Source organism: Oncorhynchus gorbuscha, linkage group LG10 (genome assembly GCF_021184085.1).
Source record: "Oncorhynchus gorbuscha isolate QuinsamMale2020 ecotype Even-year linkage group LG10, OgorEven_v1.0, whole genome shotgun sequence".
Lineage (NCBI taxonomy): Eukaryota > Metazoa > Chordata > Actinopteri > Salmoniformes > Salmonidae > Oncorhynchus > Oncorhynchus gorbuscha.
In genome coordinates this window covers 41361987-41381462 of record NC_060182.1, presented here as the reverse complement: position 1 = coordinate 41381462, position 19476 = coordinate 41361987, and the positions used below count along the sequence as shown (strand labels likewise).

The 19476-nt window shown below is 42.7% G+C and overlaps 1 protein-coding gene across 1 annotated transcript in view; it reads left to right on the top strand.

Annotated features, from left to right (window-relative positions):
• Window positions 1–663: 663 nt before the first annotated feature.
• The window catches only part of huwe1 (HECT, UBA and WWE domain containing E3 ubiquitin protein ligase 1), an 86598-nt gene continuing 67785 nt past the window's right edge, over window positions 664–19476 (top strand). Inside the window, 16 exon segments of the mRNA XM_046366126.1 lie at window positions 664–744; window positions 1624–1695; window positions 5431–5480; window positions 5714–5783; window positions 6008–6106; window positions 9780–9986; window positions 10473–10625; window positions 10919–10981; window positions 11137–11214; window positions 11349–11396; window positions 11657–11825; window positions 12126–12226; window positions 14170–14320; window positions 14560–14687; window positions 15391–15531; window positions 16579–16699. Coding sequence (XP_046222082.1) covers window positions 5739–5783; window positions 6008–6106; window positions 9780–9986; window positions 10473–10625; window positions 10919–10981; window positions 11137–11214; window positions 11349–11396; window positions 11657–11825; window positions 12126–12226; window positions 14170–14320; window positions 14560–14687; window positions 15391–15531; window positions 16579–16699 — 1504 coding nt within the window. The 5' untranslated portion in view covers window positions 664–744; window positions 1624–1695; window positions 5431–5480; window positions 5714–5738.

Here is a 19476-nt window from a genome sequence, read left to right as displayed (position 1 = left end):
CAGGTGTTTATTCTTTGCCTTGAATGAATTGTCATGTTAAGCTGAATTAAATAATAAGCTCAGTCTTGTATGTTTCAATATGATTGTCTGACCCATGTCATAATTATTGAGAAACTGTTTCTAAAGACAGGTCTCAAGCTAGCAACCGGAGGGCGGCTGGGCTCATATTCACAAAACTTGTTTATTTAGGTCCCCCTGTCTATATAATCTTATTAATTATCTAAAATGCAAAACTGATCCTATATCAGCACTCCCAAGGTACACTTCCCTGCCATTGTGCCCTTGAGCAAGGCTCTTAATCCCTAAACTGCTCTGCATCCAGAGTCAAGATGGGCAATAAAGTAACCGTTCAAGTATATATTCTATTCCAAAGAGCTATTCAAGATTATTCAATAGTTTGATATACTACATCAGCTATGACCATCAGAGTAATCTCCCACATACAGTATTATGTGGAATGCACTGAACATGCATAGATCATTTTGTAGTGTTTGTATTGAAAGGAAGAGCCAAGAAAATTAGGGTTTTCTATCATTGCTTGCTTGATCCCGTTCAATGTTTGCATACTGAAATGTCCATTAAAAATAATAATAATAATAATATTTTCCAGCAGCTTCATTGACGGGCACCGGGAGTGACTCGCCAGAAGGCTGACATAGGAAGCGCCGTTATCGCGAGATTCAAATCCACCCAGCTCGCTGGACGCTAGTGCAAGATGGAGAAATGAAATGTACACGCATCTCGGTAAGCAACTCTATGCACATCTGCGTTAACATTGAGCAAAAGCATGATGAATTGTTTAAATGAGGAGTTTAGTGATAGTGTTGATGTATTTGATAGTGCTAAGCAGGGGTCTGAATTGCGCGTCGTTTTAGGATAAAGTACGGACATTCTGCTGTGTGAACCGCCATTTTTAATTTAACCACGGACTGAAAGAGCATTGTGGTGCGCTGTGCACGCGCGAAACGCATACCGGCACACATATACACACACCCTGCAGTTTGCGTTCTGTGAAAAGCTAGCTACATGTTTCCTGAATTTTCTGCTGTATGGGGTAAAGGCATTTGCAAGAGGCAGATTCCCTTTGCTTTGAAAATGACATTGAGCTCGTCGAGATTGCGGATGAAAGTTTACCAAGAAACCCACACCCATGTGAAAAGAGACCAGCTGCTAGTTCTGGACATGACTTGCCGGTACTTTGATTGGCAGGTCCTTTGACTGTGCGTGAGAGGTCGTTTGTTTCATGAGGCGAACAGCGAGCCCACGCGAATTTATTACGAGGAGTTAATTGATTTAGGCCAAATCTTCTCATTGTAAAGTAAAATTATGTATTGTTGACATTGTGTGACTAATCAGTATCATTTTGAATTGTCCATGTTTTATTAATATGCCCAGTTTTTTTCTCACGAGATTTTAGATTTATATTAATCCAATTTCACAATCTGCCCAATATTCCATTTGCAACCTATGACTGTAATCTCATTCCATTCATCATCATTGAATCAATAGGCCTACCATTCAATCTTAGGTATTTTTTGTTCATCTATAGGTTTGGAATGTCCCCCCCCAGGACCCCAGCTGTCCAATCCTCCATTTTAGATGTGCTTGTTTTTATGCTTTCAGATTGTTTTAGGAGACCACACAAAACTATGCTGAGGAGGAGGAAATGGAGCTAGTGAACCGAAGCAGTTTCTGGTATTTACAAACTAGTAGTAGTATTGTGAACTACTACCATTTACAATTATTATTAAACTCTTCTGACGATTGTTATAATTGTATTATTATCATATTTATTTAACACTAAGAATTAGTGTCCCTTGAGAGCATTCATATTCTTACATGTTTCATTTGACTATGGATTGTAACTAAAAGCCTTTTGGTTTGGGTGTCAGAAAGACATTGAAAAGCAATGTTGTCTGATTGATGTCTATGTGGAACACTGTTCTAGAGACCAACGTTTGTCTTCTGAAATCCTCCCGTCAAATAATGTGGTTCCTTTTTGCTGCAGGGTTTCTGAGATTGGTTCTAATGATGTAATCGCAGAGGGAAATAGAAGAGAGAAAAAATAGTTAATTGTATTATTCTAATAAATGTTACTAAATTGTAGATGTATACATACAGATGGTATTTCCTGTCAAAATGCCAAAAGTAAGTTTGCTCACCTGCTGATGTTTTGTTGCTTCAGCTTATTCAGAAGCTAACATTACCCTAGTACTAGTAGTTATAGGGTGGATGTATGATAGGATGAACGAATGGTGACTTGTTGGGGGAGGATAAAGATAATAATTTGACATTTTGGTTGTTGAGATCTTCCATTTGCTGATAGGAGCTAGATAAAAGGTGCATGACAGTAACTTCCTCTGGAAAATCTAAATGGATCTATTAAAAATAAATCTCCACCCCATGACATATTTATACTGAGTTACACACAGGTTTCGAATCCTGACTGTTTCTGTAGTGACGATACAATTTAATCAAAATACAGCCGACTTTTACACAGAAATATGAACATATTTCAGCGGGAGGGAGAAATGAACGCCCCTCTTCTATCACAGGTAGCTACGTAAATTTGCCCAACGAAAACTCTGAAATACACCACGAACTCGCTCTGTCACGTTGGGCCCGTATGGGGGAATGATTCAGCGAGATATACGTTTCGGCTAGCTAACCAAGAGGCTAGCCAGCGCGTGTGCGGTAAAGTGCGAGCATCTTTTTATACGCCTCACGCATATTGGAGGAGGTAAGGTAGACTATAATGCTCGCATTAATCTTTGAATAAAACAGATTACTTCGCGGCTGGTCGGGTCTGACTGTTGCCAGCTAGCGTATTGTGTTTACGGAATGTGTACATTTGCGAATTGGTAAGGATGCAGGGGAGGAGAGTAAGGACTTCTGGTGAGGCCTGCAGCTGGGCACTAGATTTGACAACAGCGTGTTCAACCATTTGAGGAATGGTGAAAATACTCGCGGTAGTGGTGGTTGAATCTCTTGGCTATCCAACGTATAGCTTGTTAGTTTGCAAGTTTACCACGCACTTCGTAAGATACGTCTATTGTTTTATATTGCCTCTAATCATTGACTGTTTTGTTTTGACATCATAAAAAGCTATATTGGTTGAACTAGCTAGCTAACGTTAGCAAGTTATCCCTGTCGGACAGCTAGCTGGCTAAAATTAGGTGCTTGGGCCAAGTGGCTAACTAGTTGCTAGCGAACCTCCCAACCGGACATTTGGGTTTACCGATAATTTACTTGTTTTCTTTCGATGAGGTATGAAATACATATGTAGGACTAAAGTTTAGCTAAGTACATAACTTGTCAGCGAAATTGTGTTCTTCTTCTCATTAGCCGCGTTAGCTAGGGAACTCCCGGTTTTTTAGCTAGTCAACAAACGTCAGCTAACTCAATTGCTAACGCTAGTATACACTAGGTAGTTAACGTTATGTTATATCCTTACCGCAGTAACGGTAGCTAGCTAACAGTTGCCTCACTAGCATTCGGTTGATTCCACTGTTTTACTTTATGTTTATTTGCTAACGTCAATTCTGTTTGGAATAGCAATCATGTTTGTCTGATGTTCGGCTAGATTCGAGATTGCTTGCTAATTTTGTTACGTTGAGTCTGACCCTTAGCATGGTGGACATTCATTAGCTACCATTTCAATGCAAACATTTTCATGTTTTTGAAACACTTTCCCTGACAGGTTCAGTATATTAAACTGGAACATATTTTTGACTCGTTCTGTGTTGGAATCTTTCAGCTATGTAGTTATATTGTAATGTATATTAATATATCTAATACACTCTTGTTCATCAAAAGAATGTATCAGCATTATCAGTAAAGTTTTCAAATGTTTTGAACCAGCTGAATAAGGCCCCTGAAATCCAGTCAATTGCACAGTAGCAGACAGCCATAGTCTTTCTGATTGTCTGGGGTTTGTTGTGCTCTGATAACACCCTAAACGGTTTGGTTTGCTTCACTAGCGTTTTCACACAGTCCTCTTTTAAAATAACCAATCTCAGTCCTCAAGGTGAACTCTTGAGGTTAAAAAAAGAACTAAATTATTTGTATTCACACAGCCCTTGTATTTGAATGGGTCTCAACTCTTTTGCCAGTACACTTCACCTATTTTGTGGTCCAAGTCCTTTGCATTCACATTGCTAAGTTTTGAAAGGAACCAAGATCTTTTTCCGAGATAAACTCAACCCAGAGTGCATTTTTAGAAAGTGCAGGACAAGCCATTCCATCAGAACGTGTTATCGGACAGCTAGATGTACCTACTTACATTTCGGAAACTAATAGATTGCATTTAGTTAAAGAATGAGACGACATTGTAATCAGAAGATAATATTGACATGTAAAATAATCAATGGCAGAATAACTTCAGATTAAATAATGCTGTAATTGAAAATTGTACACCCAATTTAGGCTACAGCCCCTTTTAAGAGCTAGCATTGATTTTGTACCTTATGTTATTATTCACACCAAATATGTTTTCTTCTCACACCATTCAAACCCCACAATGGAATAAATGGCTTATGAAGCTCTTAGCCTATAGCTCACATATTTAAATTAAATCTGAACCAAGAACTCTACACGTTTTAGATTTTTTTTTTGCATGCATGACAATAGCTAATCAATATCCCAAAAGTTTTTTTCTCCTGCAAACCTGCATCTCATCTTCTCTCTTTTGTGACACAAATATGAGGGGATATGGCAAGGGAAATAGTGTTGCAGTAGTCTATTATGTGGTCTGGGAATAATGACAAGCAAACCTGGGGAGCTTTGTCTTCACATTTGCCCTAAAAGGGAACCTAGACTTCAACCGAACTATGACCACCTCTCGAGATGGTCTAGGTTCACTCCTGGTGCTCTTTTGAGGGGCCGGCGTTCCTTTTGGAGTGTTCACACTGCACAAAAAATTTAAGCGAACCTTACTGAGTTAACAGAAATTTGCTAAAAGGAACCAACAAACACCCTTAGAGAGAGTGTGAAAATGACTCCTGTTTGATATGTTGCTCAGTGAAGTATTGGACATATACCATTTTCCTCTATTGTATTGATTGGATCTGCCTGGGGAACTGTCACCTCACCTTTTTGGCCTATACGTTTGAACCCACATTTAGCTTTCTTTGTCAAAGCTGTATTCGGATTGTTATCTAATTGGGTATAGGCTACCTGATTGGAGTCTGCACCACTGAGTAAATTGATTTTGTCTAGCTAGGTCCTCTGTGTCTATTATTTTTTTGAATTGTGTTGGACGAGAGGCCCTTTTTCATCAGAGGAATGATTTCTTATTGTCTAACCATAACTAACACATTTTGACAAGTGTTTGAAACTATTCTCACGATTCCCTCCCAGACAAAGGAGAGGATTGTTTAGAGTCCATGATACCGTGTTTACGTAATGTTAATGACTATATTCTCATTTCAGGGATTGTGAATGAAACATGATGTTAAGTGGGTATTGCCAAATTACTTACTGTAAGTGTGACTTTTACATTTCTCTTGAACACACATTGCATATATTTGATTATAATTCACAAGTTTCATTTCAGTATCAAATCCAGCATGCAAACTATGTCCCTGCTAATTTTGTTACTGTACTTGATGTAGCCTAACTGTGCGACATGTAGTAGCAAGCAGCAGATTCCATACATACACATTCATTGTTTCCTTACAGGCTGCATGCTAATCTATCCTACTGTTCCCAACAGGAGCATCAGATAGAAACTAGTGACAATGAAGGTCGACAGAAGCAAGTTAAAGAAAACCCCAACAGAAGCTGTGAGTATGCGTAATAATGTTGGCTCTGACTGTCTGTAATTCCTCTTTGACCCCCCCACTGTACATGTCCTGAACAGCCTTCTCGCTTTCTTTTTTGCTCTCTCTCCCCCACCACCTTCCAATCTTCCCTCCAATATCCGCCCCCTCCCTATACCACTTTCTAATCCCCCCCCCTCGCGCACTCTCTCTACCACCCTCCAACCTTCTCTCTCCCTTTCTCACAGCCTGCGGACTGCAGGACGCTCATAGAGAAGCTCAAAGGATGCAGCGACGAGCAACTATTGCTGGAGCTGCAGCACATCAAGACCTGGAATATTGGCAAGGTGAGCAGGAGGGAAATATCTGTGGGAGGAAGAGAAACTTAGTCAATTATTTAATGTCCTCTGGGTGACGTTCATTATCTTTGTATTAGATCACATTATCATAGAGGCAAAGATAAATATCTTGTTAATCTACCCATCGTGTCCGATTTAAAAAAATAAATAAAAAATACTTTACAGCGGAAGCACCACATATGATTATGTTAGGTCATAGCCAAGTCGAAAAAACACAGCCATTTTTCCAGCCAAAGATAACCTTTGATTTTCATCAGATGAAACTCATATGACATCATGTTACACAATACATGTTTGTTTTAAGTCGCTCTGGATAAGAGCGTCTGCTAAATGACTTAAATGTAAATGTAAAATGTTTTGTTCCATAATGTGCATATATAAATCCAAAAATCTGTTTACATTGGTGCCTTACGTGCAGTAATGTTTTGATTCCAAAACATTCCGTGATTTTGCAGAAATACTCATAATAAAAATTGATAAAAGATATAACTGTTATTGACAGAATTCTCCTTAATGCAACCACTGTCAGATTTTTTTAAACGGAAAAAGCATAATCTGAGAATGGCACTCAGAACCCAAAACAACCAGTGGAATATCCGCCATTTTGGAGTCAACAAAGTTAGAAACAACACCATAAATATTCACTTATCTTTGATGATCTTCATCAGAAGGCACTCCCAGGAATCCCAGGTCGACAATAAATGACTGATTTGTTCCATGAAGTCCGTCATTGATGTCCAAAGCGCAAGCACTTCAACCAGACAAACTCGAAAAGTTCCGTTACAGTCCTTTAGAAACATGTCAAACGATGTATGGAATCAATCTTTAGGATGTTTTTAACATAAAACATCAATACTATTCCAACCAGAGAATTCCTTTGTCTTCAGAAAAGCACTGGAACGAGAGGTAACTCTGTCGGGAGCGCGCTCCATGAGGCACTCTGCCAGATCAAAGCAAATCAAATTTATTTATATAGCCCTTCGTACATCAGCTGATATCTCAAAGTGCTGTACAGAAACCCAGCCTAAAACCCCAAACAGCAAGCAATGCAGGTGTAGAAGCACGGTGGCTAGGAAAAACTTCCTAGAAAGGCCAAAACCTAGGAAGAAACCTAGAGAGGAACCAGGCTATGTGGGGTGGCCAGTCCTCTTCTGGCTGTGCCGGGTGGAGATTATAACAGAACATGGCCAAGATGTTCAAATGTTCATAAATGACCAGCATGGTCGAATAATAGTAAGGCAGAACAGTTGAAACTGGAGCAGCAGCATGGCCAGGTGGACTGGGGACAGCAAGGAGTCATCATGTCAGGTAGTCCTGGGGCATGGTCCTAGGGCTCAGGTCCTCCGAGAGAGAGAAAGAAAGGAGAGAATTAGAGAACGCACACTTAGATTCACACAGGACACCGAATAGGACAGGAGAAGTACTCCAGATATAACAAACTGACCCTAGCCCCCCCGACACAAACTACTGCAGCATAAATACTGGAGGCTGATACAGGAGGGGACAGGAGACACTGTGGCCCCATCCGAGGACACCCCCGGACAGGGCCAAACAGGAAGGATATAACCCCACCCACTTTGCCAAAGCACAGCCCCCACACCACTAGAGGGATATCTTCAACCACCAACTTACCATCCTGAGACAAGGCTGAGTATAGCCCACAAAGATCTCCGCCACGGCACAGCCCAGGGGGGGGGGGGGGGGTCGCCAACCCAGACAGGATGACCACAACAGTGAATCAACCCACTCAGGTGACGCACCCCCTGCAGAGACGGCATGAGAGAGCCCCAGTAAGCCAGTGACTCAGCCCCTGTAATAGGGTTAGAGGCAGAGAATCCCAGTGGAAAGAGGGGAACCGGCCAGGCAGAGACAGCAAGGGCGGTTCGTTGCTCCAGAGCCTTTCCGTTCACCTTCCCACTCCTGGGCCAGACTACACTCAATCATATGACCCACTGAAGAGATGAGTCTTCACTAAAGACTTAAAGGTTGAGACCGAGTTTGCGTCTCTGACATGGGTAGGCAGACCGTTCCATAAAAATGGAGCTCTATAGGAGAAAGCCCTGCCTCCAGCTGTTTGCTTAGAAATTCTAGGGACAATTAGGAGGCCTGCGTCTTGTGACCGTAGCGTACGTGTAGGTATGTACGGCAGGACCAAATCAGAGAGATGGGTAGGAGCAAGCCCATGTAATGCTTTGTAGGTTAGCAGTAAAACCTTAAAATCAGCCCTTGTTTTGACAGGAAGCCAGTGTAGAGAGGCTAGCACTGGAGTAATATGATCAATTTTTTTGGTTCTAGTCAGGATTCTAGCAGCCGTATTTAGCACTAACTGAAGTGTATTTAGTGCTTTATCCGGGTAGCCGGAAAGTAGAGCATTGCAGTAGTCTAACCTAGAAGTGACAAAAGCATGGATTAATTTTTCTGCATCATTTTTGGACAGAAAGTTTCTGATTTTTGCAATATTACGTAGATGGAAAAAAGCTGTCCTCGAAATGGTCTTGATATGTTCTTCAAAAGAGAGATCAGGGTCCAGAGTAACGCCGAGGTCCTTCACAGTTTTATTTGAGACGACTGTACAGCCATCAAGATTAATTGTCAGATTCAACAGAAGAGCTCTTTGTTTCTTGGGACCTAGAACAAGCATCTCTGTTTTGTCCGAGTTTAATAGTAGAAAGTTTGCAGCCATCCACTTCCTTATGTCTGAAACACATGCTTCTAGCGAGGGCAATTTTGGGGCTTCACCATGTTTCATTGAAATGTACAGCTGTGTGTCATCCGCATAGCAGTGAAAGTTAACATTATGTTTTCGAATAACATCCCCAAGAGGTAAAATGTATAGTGAAAACAATAGTGGTCCTAAAACGGAACCTTGAGGAACACCGAAATTTACAGTTGATTTGTCAGAGGACAAACCATTCACAGAGACAAACTGATATCTTTCCGACAGATAAGATCTAAACCAGGCCAGAACATGTCCGTGTAGACCAATTTGGACCAGACCACTGACTCAAACAGGTCTCATGAGCCCCTCCTTTACAATAGAATCTTCATTCAAGTTTCTAAAGACGGTTGACATCTAGTGGAAGCCGTAGGAAGTGCAACTTTATGCATATCTCAATGTGTATTCGGTAGGCCAAGCTTTGAAAAACTACAAACCTTAGATGTCCCACTTCCTGGTTGGATTTCTCTCAGGTTTTCGCCTGCCATATGAGTTCTGTTATACTCACAGACATCATTCAAGCAGTTTTAGAAACGTCAGTGTTTTTGATCCAATACTAATAATAATATGCATATATTAGCATCTGGGACAGAGTAGGAGGCAGTTCACTCTGGGCAAGCTATTCAACCAAAAGTGAAAATGCTGCCCCCTATCCCAAAAAGGTTAACCGACATTTCCCAGATTTTGTGGTCACCAGGGCTGCGCACAGCAGGGCACAATATTGTGATTTTCCAATGTGAATATATGATGTAGTACAACATTTCCTCTAATGTAAAATAAGGAATCATGTCCACTATATTCATAACAATTCTATCAGCAGTGTTCCACAACATTTGTCTGCGGAACGTGGCCTTCGTGTTTAACGCTCAATCAGCAGAATGTGGCCTCTATCTAAAGTGACCCCCAGAGTCCTTACCGGCCTCTCTTGTCTTCCCAACCCTTCAGTGTGAGCTTTACCATTGGGTTGACCTGCTGGACCGTTTTGATGGGATCCTGTGTGATGCGGGCCAGACGGTGGAGAACATGTCGTGGTTGCTGGTCTGTGACCGGCCGGACAACGGGCAGCTCAAAGCCTTACTACTGGCCGTGCTCAACTTCACAGCCCTGCTCATTGAGTACAGCTTCTCCAGGCACCTCTACAGCTCCATAGAGGTAGGACCACTCTCCAGTTAACACGACCAGGGTCATGTTCAGTAGGGCATGCTGAAATCTAAACTGTAGACAACTTCTTATTTGACAAGTTCAGATAGTTTAGGGCTACCTCCCTTGACTACGCACTGTTTCCCCTCCCACTGTATGGGTAAAGTAGGCCTCCCTGCCTAGCTCTGTTGGGATCCCCCTGCCTAGGAGTTTGATTTTTTTTTTTTTTTTTTTTGCTTGAGGGTCTACTCTAGATGTTGCTTTTAGTGCCTTTGGAAAATTATCTAGAAGACTCATTGCAATAACTTATCCTCAGTAAATAAAGGTTAAGTGAATAAATTATCTTCTCTGGGTGATGCACCTGTCACAAACCACGATGGACTGAGCCAATCAGCCTCTCACCTTATTAACTCTCTGTTTCCCCCCCCCCCTCGCTCGCTCGCCCCCCTTGCTCTTTTTTGCTCTTTCTTTCGCTCTTGATCTCGCTCTCCCTCTCAGCACTTGACCACCCTGTTAGCATCATGTGACATGCAGGTTGTTCTGTCTGTGCTGAACCTCCTCTACGTGTTCAGTAAACGCTCCAACTACATCACCAGACTGGGCTCTGACAAGAGGACCCCTCTGCTGGCACGCCTACAACATCTGGCTGAGGTACGTGTGTCAGAATTAAACACACATGTTTATTAGGATCTCTTTTAGCCTGACGGGCTGATGGTACTCTATGGGTGTTGTGGGTAGGCCATTGTCAATGTGTGTTTTAAGGCTTTTAAATTGGATTGAAGGAGTGCCTTAGCCTTTTCTAGTTCGCGTTCAGTTTTACTGTTGCCAGCCATAGCCTATGTTCTATTTAAAAACCAACCACCAATGTATGTGCCCTGCCTTGATATGTAGACTATAAAGTTGTATGAGTTGCTGTTCTGATGTCTGTGATGTTCCCTGTGTAGAGCTGGGGAGGAAAAGAGAATGGCTTTGGTCTGGCAGAGTGCTGCAGGGACCTGGCTATGACGGTGAGCGTCACACTTTGTCATTGTCACAATCTATAAAAGCTTGCTGTCTCCACACAATTAGCTAATTTCCTTTGTAGTGATGACATTTTTCTTTGACTTGTAATCCCTACCCCCAACCACACCCCTCTCCTCTGTCTTGGTGTCACTCTGAGCAGAAGTACCCTCCCAGTGCCACCACACTGCACTTTGAGTTCTATGCTGAACCTGGCCCCGAGGTCAAAGTGGAGAGGAAGGTAAAGACGGACACCTTTCCTAACCAGAAAAAAAATATTAGTGTGCAACTAATGTGTGTACCTGGTCTTGTTAGGCTATGTCTTGTTATGAGTGGATTGATTGACCATTTGTGAACTTTCTCTCCCGGCAACAGACCAGTAGTAACACACTACACTACATTCACATCGAACAGCTCGACAAGGTAAGGGACAAATGTTGTCTATTTTCTCAGAGCATTTAATGAATTTAACCAAAGATTGCGGGGACTAGTCTATTGTACCATTTTAATTGTTTTGGGACTAAGTCCACCAGGAATGTGTTTATTCCTGATTATGAATTCCTGCTTTTCTGAGATTTATTGTACTTTCGTATCATTGAAACTGACCTATTACCCCGGCCAAAATGTGGATTTCTGATTTTCTATCTTGTCCTGCTCACCCAACCTCCCCGTGGTGGTTCCAGATCTCTGAGAGTCCCAGTGAGATCATGGAGTCTCTGACGGTGATGTACAACATCCCTAAAGACAAGCAGACCCTGCTGTTCACGCACATCAGACTGGCCCACGGCTTCTCCAACCACAAGAAGAGACTACAAGCTGTACAGGCCAGGCTCCACGCCATCTCTATCCTGGGTAAGTGTGTTTATTTCACCCAGATCACGTACAATGTACCAGATTGGAGCTACATGGCCAATTCTCATCTGCAGTCCCGATATTGAGTTACCGGCTCAATATAATTCAACAGTTTCCACCACCTTGTTCAGTGCCAAATAGGCCCGTCAGTACTCGTGTCTGAGTGTTCCTGATGTTTGCTGGTGTCTGTTGTAGCTGCGGATCAATGAAGCCAATACTTTTCATCATGCATTTCATGTCAATGACTCCTTTGAAATATCTTCGCTAACTTAATTGTTATGGTGGTCTCGTTTTCCTCAGTGTACTCTAATGCACTCCAGGAGTCTGCCAACAGTATTCTCTACAACGGCTTGATAGAGGAGCTGGTGGACGTGCTACAGATTACAGACAAACAGCTTGTGGTAAGATGCACCTTTTTGTCTCTCTCCCCTTGTGTCCACTGTACTACTGTCACAATACCGTAGTAGGTGTGAAATTGGAGCCCGATATTGTGACTGCAATCATGTCGCGTGTGTACGATGTTACCATGAATGGTCGATGTTGTTGGTTCAGTATTTATGTAATTTATACAAGATTGTGATGTTGACAATTAACAATATGTTTATAGTTGTACTATAATGTGTAGGACATTTTTGGCCAATGATTTTGAATGAAATTATAATACCATCACTATTGTCTCGGCATTGTATACGTCCCTGAAGAGTTTCCCCAGTCATAAAACAGAGTAAATGTGATTTGAGTGGGAACCCTGAATGGTATACAGTGGGGCAAAAAAGTATTTAGTCAGCCACAAATTGTGCAAGTTCTCCCACTTAAAAAGATGAGAGGCCTGTAATTTTCATCATAGGTACACTTCAACTATGACAGACCGAATGAGGGGGAAAAATCCCCAAAATCACATTGTAGTATTTCTTTATGAATTTATTTGCAAATTATGGTGGAAGATAAGTATTTGGTCACCTACAAACAAGCAAGATTTCTGGCTTCTTTGTTCTCCACTCCTTACCTGTATTAATGGCAACTGTTTGAACTTGTTATCAGTATAAAAGACACCTGTCCACAACCTCAGTCACACTCCAAACTCCACTATGGCCAAGACAAAAGAGCTGTCAAAGGACACCAGAAACAAAATTGTAGATCTGCACCAGGCTGGGAAGACTGAATCTTCAATAGGTAAGCAGCTTGGTTTGAAGAAATCAACTGTGGGAGCAATTATTAGGAAATGGAAGACATACAAGACCACTGATAATCTCCCTCTATCTGGGGCTCCACGTAAGACCCCACCCCGTGGGGTCAAAATGATCACAAGAACTGTGAGAAAAAATCCCAGAACCACACGGGGGACCTAGTGAATGACCTGCAGAGAGCTGGGACCAAAGTAACAAAGCCTACCATCCGTAACACACTACGCCGCCAGGGACTCAAATCCTGCAGTGCCAGACGTGTCCCCCTGCTTAAGCCAGTCCATGTCCAGGCCCGTCTGAAGCTTGCTAGAGAGCATTTGGATGATCCAGAAGAAGATTGGGAGAACGTCATATGGTCAGATGAAATCAAAATATAACTTTTTGGTAAAAACTCAACTTGTTGTGTTTGGAGGACAAAGAATGCTGAGTTGCATCCAAAGAACACCATACCTACTGTGAAGCATGGGGGTGGAAACATCATGCTTTGGGGCTGTTTTTCTGCAAAGGGACCAGGACGACTGATCCGTGTAAAGGAAAGAATGAATGGGGCCATGTATCGTGAGATTTTGAGTGAAAACCTCCTTCCATCAGCAAGGGCTTTGAAGATGAATCGTGGCTGGGTCTTTCAGCATGACAATGATCCCAAACACACCACCCGGGCAATGGAGTGGCTTCGTAAGAAGCATTTCAAGGTCCTGGAGTGGCCTAGCCAGTCAACCCCATAGAAAATCTTGGGAGGGAGTTGAAAGACTGTGTTGCCTAGCAAAAGCCCCAAAACATCACTGCTCTAGAGGAGCTCTGCATGGAGGAATGGGCCAAAATACCAGCAACAGTGTGTGAAAACCTTGTGAAGATATATAAAACGTTTGACCTCTGTCATTGGCAACAAAGGGTATATAACAAAGTATTGAGAAACATTTGTTATTGACCAAATACTTATTTTCCACCATAATTTGCAAATTCATTAAAAATCCTAAAATGTGATTTTCTGGATTTTTTTCTCCTCATTTTGTGTTTCATAGTTGAAGTGTACCTATGATGAAAATTACAGGCCTCATCTTTTTAAGTGGGAGGACTTGCACAATTGGTGGCTGACTAAATACTTTTTTTCCCCACTGTATGTAATAGTCTTTTTCATGAGTCCTCCTGTCTCTCAACAGGACATAAAGGCAGCGTCTTTACGCACCTTAACGTCCATTGTGCACCTTGAGAGGACACCCAAGCTGTCCAACATCATTGACTGCACCGGCACAGCCTCTTACCACGGCTTCCTGCCTGTCCTGGTGCGCAACTGCATACAGGCCATGATCGGTGAGTCACAGACATACTGTGGAATGCCTATTTTAGTTTTTTCTAGACCGTTCTGAAAGGAGATGCCAATACAGTTCTAGAGGAGATGTAGAATTAAGGTCATAGGTAGGGTGGGATTCTATCCTTAGCTAATTTAGGTGACGTGTGTTTGGGAGTTTCACCCTGCTCCTATTCTTGGCTTCACTGTTCAGGTGGAAGCAAGTCCCCTCTGTAACCTGTTGTTGTGGTTGTCTCCTCAGACCCTCTGATGGAGCCGTACCCGCACCAGTTTGCCACGGCGCTATTCTCCTTCCTCTACCACCTAGCTAGTTATGACGCTGGGGGGGAGGCCCTGGTCTCTTGTGGGATGATGGAAGCCCTGCTCAAGGTAAAAATATACATTTGTCATATACAACATATGTGCCCAATACAACAGGTGTAGACCTTACATTGAAATGCTTACTTACAAGCCCTTAACCAACAACGCAGTTAAGAAAAATGCCCCCCCCCCAAAAAAAAAAGTAACAAATAATTAAACGGCAGGAGTAAAATAACAATAGCGAGGCTATATACAGGGGGTACAGAGTCAATGTGCGGGGGCACCAGTTAGTCGAGGTAATATGCATATGTAGGTAGAGTTATTAAAGTGATATGTTTTAGATAATGCATAGATAATAACAGTAGCAGCAGCGTGAACGAGGGAGGGCAATGCAAATAGTCTGGTGTTTACTTACCAAGCAAACTTTACATATCATTCTGCTGAGCTGGCCTGGTTTCACCAAGTATGTTTGACGGGCACACATTCTGTGCAGGTGTGTGACATTTTGAAGATCTGCTGATTGGCACAGAATATATGTCCGATCCAGCATTCTGAATGGCTCACTCTGCAAAAAGGCTGAGCAGCCCTACATTTTTCCGTCCTTATGTGCCATAGGTACCCCAATTAAGATCACATTTAGCACGCCTTTTAGTGCAGAAGTAGAGGAGCTGAATTGTTTTTTAAGACCAGAATAGGCTTATTCTGGGTCTGGGAATCTGCCCCGTACTGTTTGTATGCACACAGTCTTATCTACTGCCTACTTCTTCCTTAGGTGATCAAGTTCCTGGGGGACGAGCAGGACCAGATCACGTTTGTGACGCGTGCGGTCCGAGTGGTGGACCTCATCACCAATCTGGACATGGCAGCCTTCCAGTCCCACACTGGCCTTACCATCTTCATCAGCAGGCTGGAGGTAGGGTAACACACACACACACACACACACACTAGGGATGGGCATTTGAAATAATTTCACTATTGAAATAATATCCTGAAATATTTAGGGATTTACAGATAGTTGAAATAATGTATAAAACAAAAAAAAATATATATATATATATATATATATATAAATATATATATATATATATTTTAAAACTTGGACTGGATTGGTGCGTGACTTGAGAGAGGTGCCGCTCTGCTTGCTTGCAGCAATGCGGGGATGGGCAGGGACCGGTGTGTTTGACACAGGAGGGGGAGAGTGAGGGTAGCCATACAGACTCGCGCTAGCTAACCTACGGCATCTACACGTTTGTCTATCTATCATCTCATCTGCTTGAGCCGGTCTTGACTGCATCAAATCGATGTAAAGAAGCTAGCTGAGATAGCCAACTATTTTGCTGTGCTTCTTGCCCTTGTCTACAGCAACGCCGTTCTGATTAAACAGCCTACCTGATGGTTGCTTGTTGTACCCTACTCCTCTTTTAGCTGACTTAATTCTGTAATTTTACATTTCATTTTGCCTTGGTTAGAGCTCTTCCATGTTGCTTGCTACACATAGAGCAACTGTCTGCTGACAATAACAAAGGCATGAACCTGTGTAGGGATACGGTATGTCATTTTATGGGGTGCATTGCGTCGACTATACCCATCCCAAACACACACCGGCCTTAACATCTTTATCAGCAGGGGGTGTAGGGACATGTATACCAGGCAGGGCATGCTCCTATGCCTATCTGTTGCCCCCAGCAAAAAACACTTATTATTTTCAATTGACATGTTGCCAGAGGGCTTGGAAGGTGCATCTGGGGAATAATAAATATGTTATATAAATAACCTGGGAAAGACTGAGTGGGTGATGCACCTCACTTCCCGGGTCCCTGATGCAGCACTGGGGTCTGGCTACTCAGCTCAAAGTCACTGCTGAAAACAAACATGTGCCAAACTCCGGTACTCATTTACTCCCTTGCTCTCTCTTTCCCTCTCACCCCCCTTTTCCCCCAATCATTCTCTCTCTCTGCAGCATGAGGTAGACCTGTCTAGGAAAGAGTGTCCTTTTGTCATTAAGCCAAAGATCCAGAGACCCAACTCCACCGTAGAATCTGAGGACATGGACACGGACATGGATGGCCAGTCAGAAAGCAGTAAGCTCTTTTTTATTGTTAATAAACTGTTCCATATTTTTGGGTGTAGGCCTACATTTGTTCAGATCATAATAAGGGATCAACATGGCTATGAAACCCTGTGAAAGTAACTGCCCCTTCCGCTGTATATCAAGGTCCTGTCCCCTTATCTTTTGAATGGGCTTGACGATTATATAATAACATTTGTGAAAACGCGGCCATATAAGATGTTTTAACTCTCGTAAGAATGTTTCACATTGACTACACTGAACAAAAATGTAAACGCACAATGTAAAGTGTTGGTCCCATGTTTCGTGAGCTGGAATAAAAGATCCCAGAAATGTTCCATACTTACAAAAAAGCTTATTTCTCTCAAATTGTGCACAAATTTGTTTACATCCCCAGTTAGGGAACATTTCTCTTTTGCCAAGATAATCCATACACCTGAGAGGTATGGCAAATCAAGAAGCTGATTAAACATCATGATCATTACACTGGTGCACCTTAGCCTTATTCTAAAATTGATTAAATCGTTTCCCCCCCCTCATCAATCTACACACAATACCCCATAATGACAATGCAAAAACAGGTTTTTAGAAATGTTTGCACAAAAATTAAACTGAAATCACATTTACAAAAGTATTCAGACCGTTTACTCAGTACTTTATGGTTGCACCTTTGGCAGTGATTACAGCCTCAATTCTTCTTGGGTATGATGCTACAAGGTTGGCACACCTCTATTTGGGGAGTTTCTCCCATTCTCTCAAGCTCTGTTAAGTTGGATGGGGAGCGTTGCTGCACAGCTATTGAAGTCTCTCCAGAGATGTTCGATTGGTTTCAAGTCCGGGCTCTGGCTGGGCCACTCAAGGACATTGAGACTTGTCCCGAAGCCACTCCTGTGTTGTCTTGACAGTGTGCTTAGGGTCGTTGTCTTGTTGGGATGTGAAACTTTGGCCCGGTCTGAAGTCCTGAGTGCTCTGGAGCAGATTTTCATCAAGGATCTCTTTACAGTCGTGGCCAAATGTTTTGGGAATGACATAAATATGCATTTTTGCTGCCTCAGTTTGTATGATGGCAATTTGCATATACTCCAGAATGTTATGAAGAGTGATCAGATTAATTGCAAAGTCTGTCTTTGCCATGCAAATGAGCTGAATCCCCAAAAAACATTTCCACTGCATTTCAGCCCTGCCACAAAAGGACCAGCTGACATCATGTCAGTGATACTCTCGTTAACACAGGTGTGAATGTTGATGAGGACAAGGCTGGAGATCACTCTGTCATGCTGATTGAGTTCAAATAACAGACTGGAAGCTTCAAAAGGAGGTTGGAGCTCGGAATCATTGTTCTTCCTCTGTCATCCATGGTTACCTGCAAGGAAACACATGTCGTCATCATTGCTTTGCACAAAAAGGGCTTCACAGGCAAGGATATTGCTGCCAGTAAGATTGCACCTAAATCAACCATTTATCGGATCATCAAGAACTTCAAGGAGAGAGGTTCAATTGTTGTGAAGAAGGCATCAGGGTGCCCAAGACAGTCTAACATGCGCCAGGACCACCTCCTAAAGTTGATTCAGCTGCAGGATTGGGGCACCACCAGTACAGAGCTTGCTCAGGAATGGCAGCAGGCAGGTGTGAGTGGATCTGCACGCACAGTGAGGCGAAGACTTTTGGAGGATGGCCTTGTCAAGAAGGGCAGCAAAGAAGCCACTTCTTTCCAGGAAAAACATCAGGGACAGACTGATATTCTGCAAAAGGTACAGGGATTGGACTGCTGAGGACTGGGTAAAGTATTTTTCTTTGAATCCCCTTTCCGATTGTTTGGGGCATCTGGAAAAAAGCTTGTTCGCGGAAGACGAGGTGGGCGCTACCATCAGTCCTGTGTCATGCCAAAAGTCAAGCATCCTGAGACCATTCATGTGGGGTTGCTTCTCAGCCAAGGGAGTGGGCTCACTCACATCAATATTTTGGGTCCATGGCCAGGTAACTCCCCAGACCTTAATCCCATTGAGAACTTGTGGTCAATCCTCAAGAGGCGGGTGGACAAGCAAAAACCCACAAATTCTGACAAACTCCAAGCATTGATTATGCAAGAATGGGCAGCCATCAGTCAGGATGTTGCCCAGAAGTTAATTGACAGCATGCCAGGGTGGATTGCAGAGGTCTTGAAAAAGAAGGGTCAACACTGCAAATATTGACTCTGCATCAACTTCATTTAATTGTCAATAAAAGCCTTTGACACTTATGAAATGCTTGTAATTATACTTCTGTATTCCATAGTAACATCTGACAAAAATATCTATAGACACTGAAGCTGCTAACTTTGTGGAAACTAATATTTTTGTCATTCTCAACTTTTGGCCACGACTGTACTTTGCTCAGTTAATCTTTCCCTCGATCCCGACTAGTCAACTAGTACCTGCTGCTAAAAAACATCCCTACAGCATGATGCTGCTGCCACCATTCTTCACCATCTGTTTCCTCCAGGCGTGATGCTTGTTTCTCATGGTCAGACTCCTTTCTGTGCCTTTTGGCAAACTCCAAGTGGGCTGTCATGTGCCTTTTAATAGTGGCTTCCGTCTGCCCACTCTACCATAAAGGCCTGATCTGGTGGAGTGCTGCAGATATGGTTGTCCTTCTGGAAGGTTATCCCATCTCCACAGAGGAACTTTGGAGCTTTGTCAGTGACCATTGGGTTCTTAGCCACCTCCCTTACCAACTCTTGGAATAGTCTTTGTGGTTCCAAACATCTTCCATTTATGAATGATGGAGGCAGCCGTGTTCTTGGGGCCATTT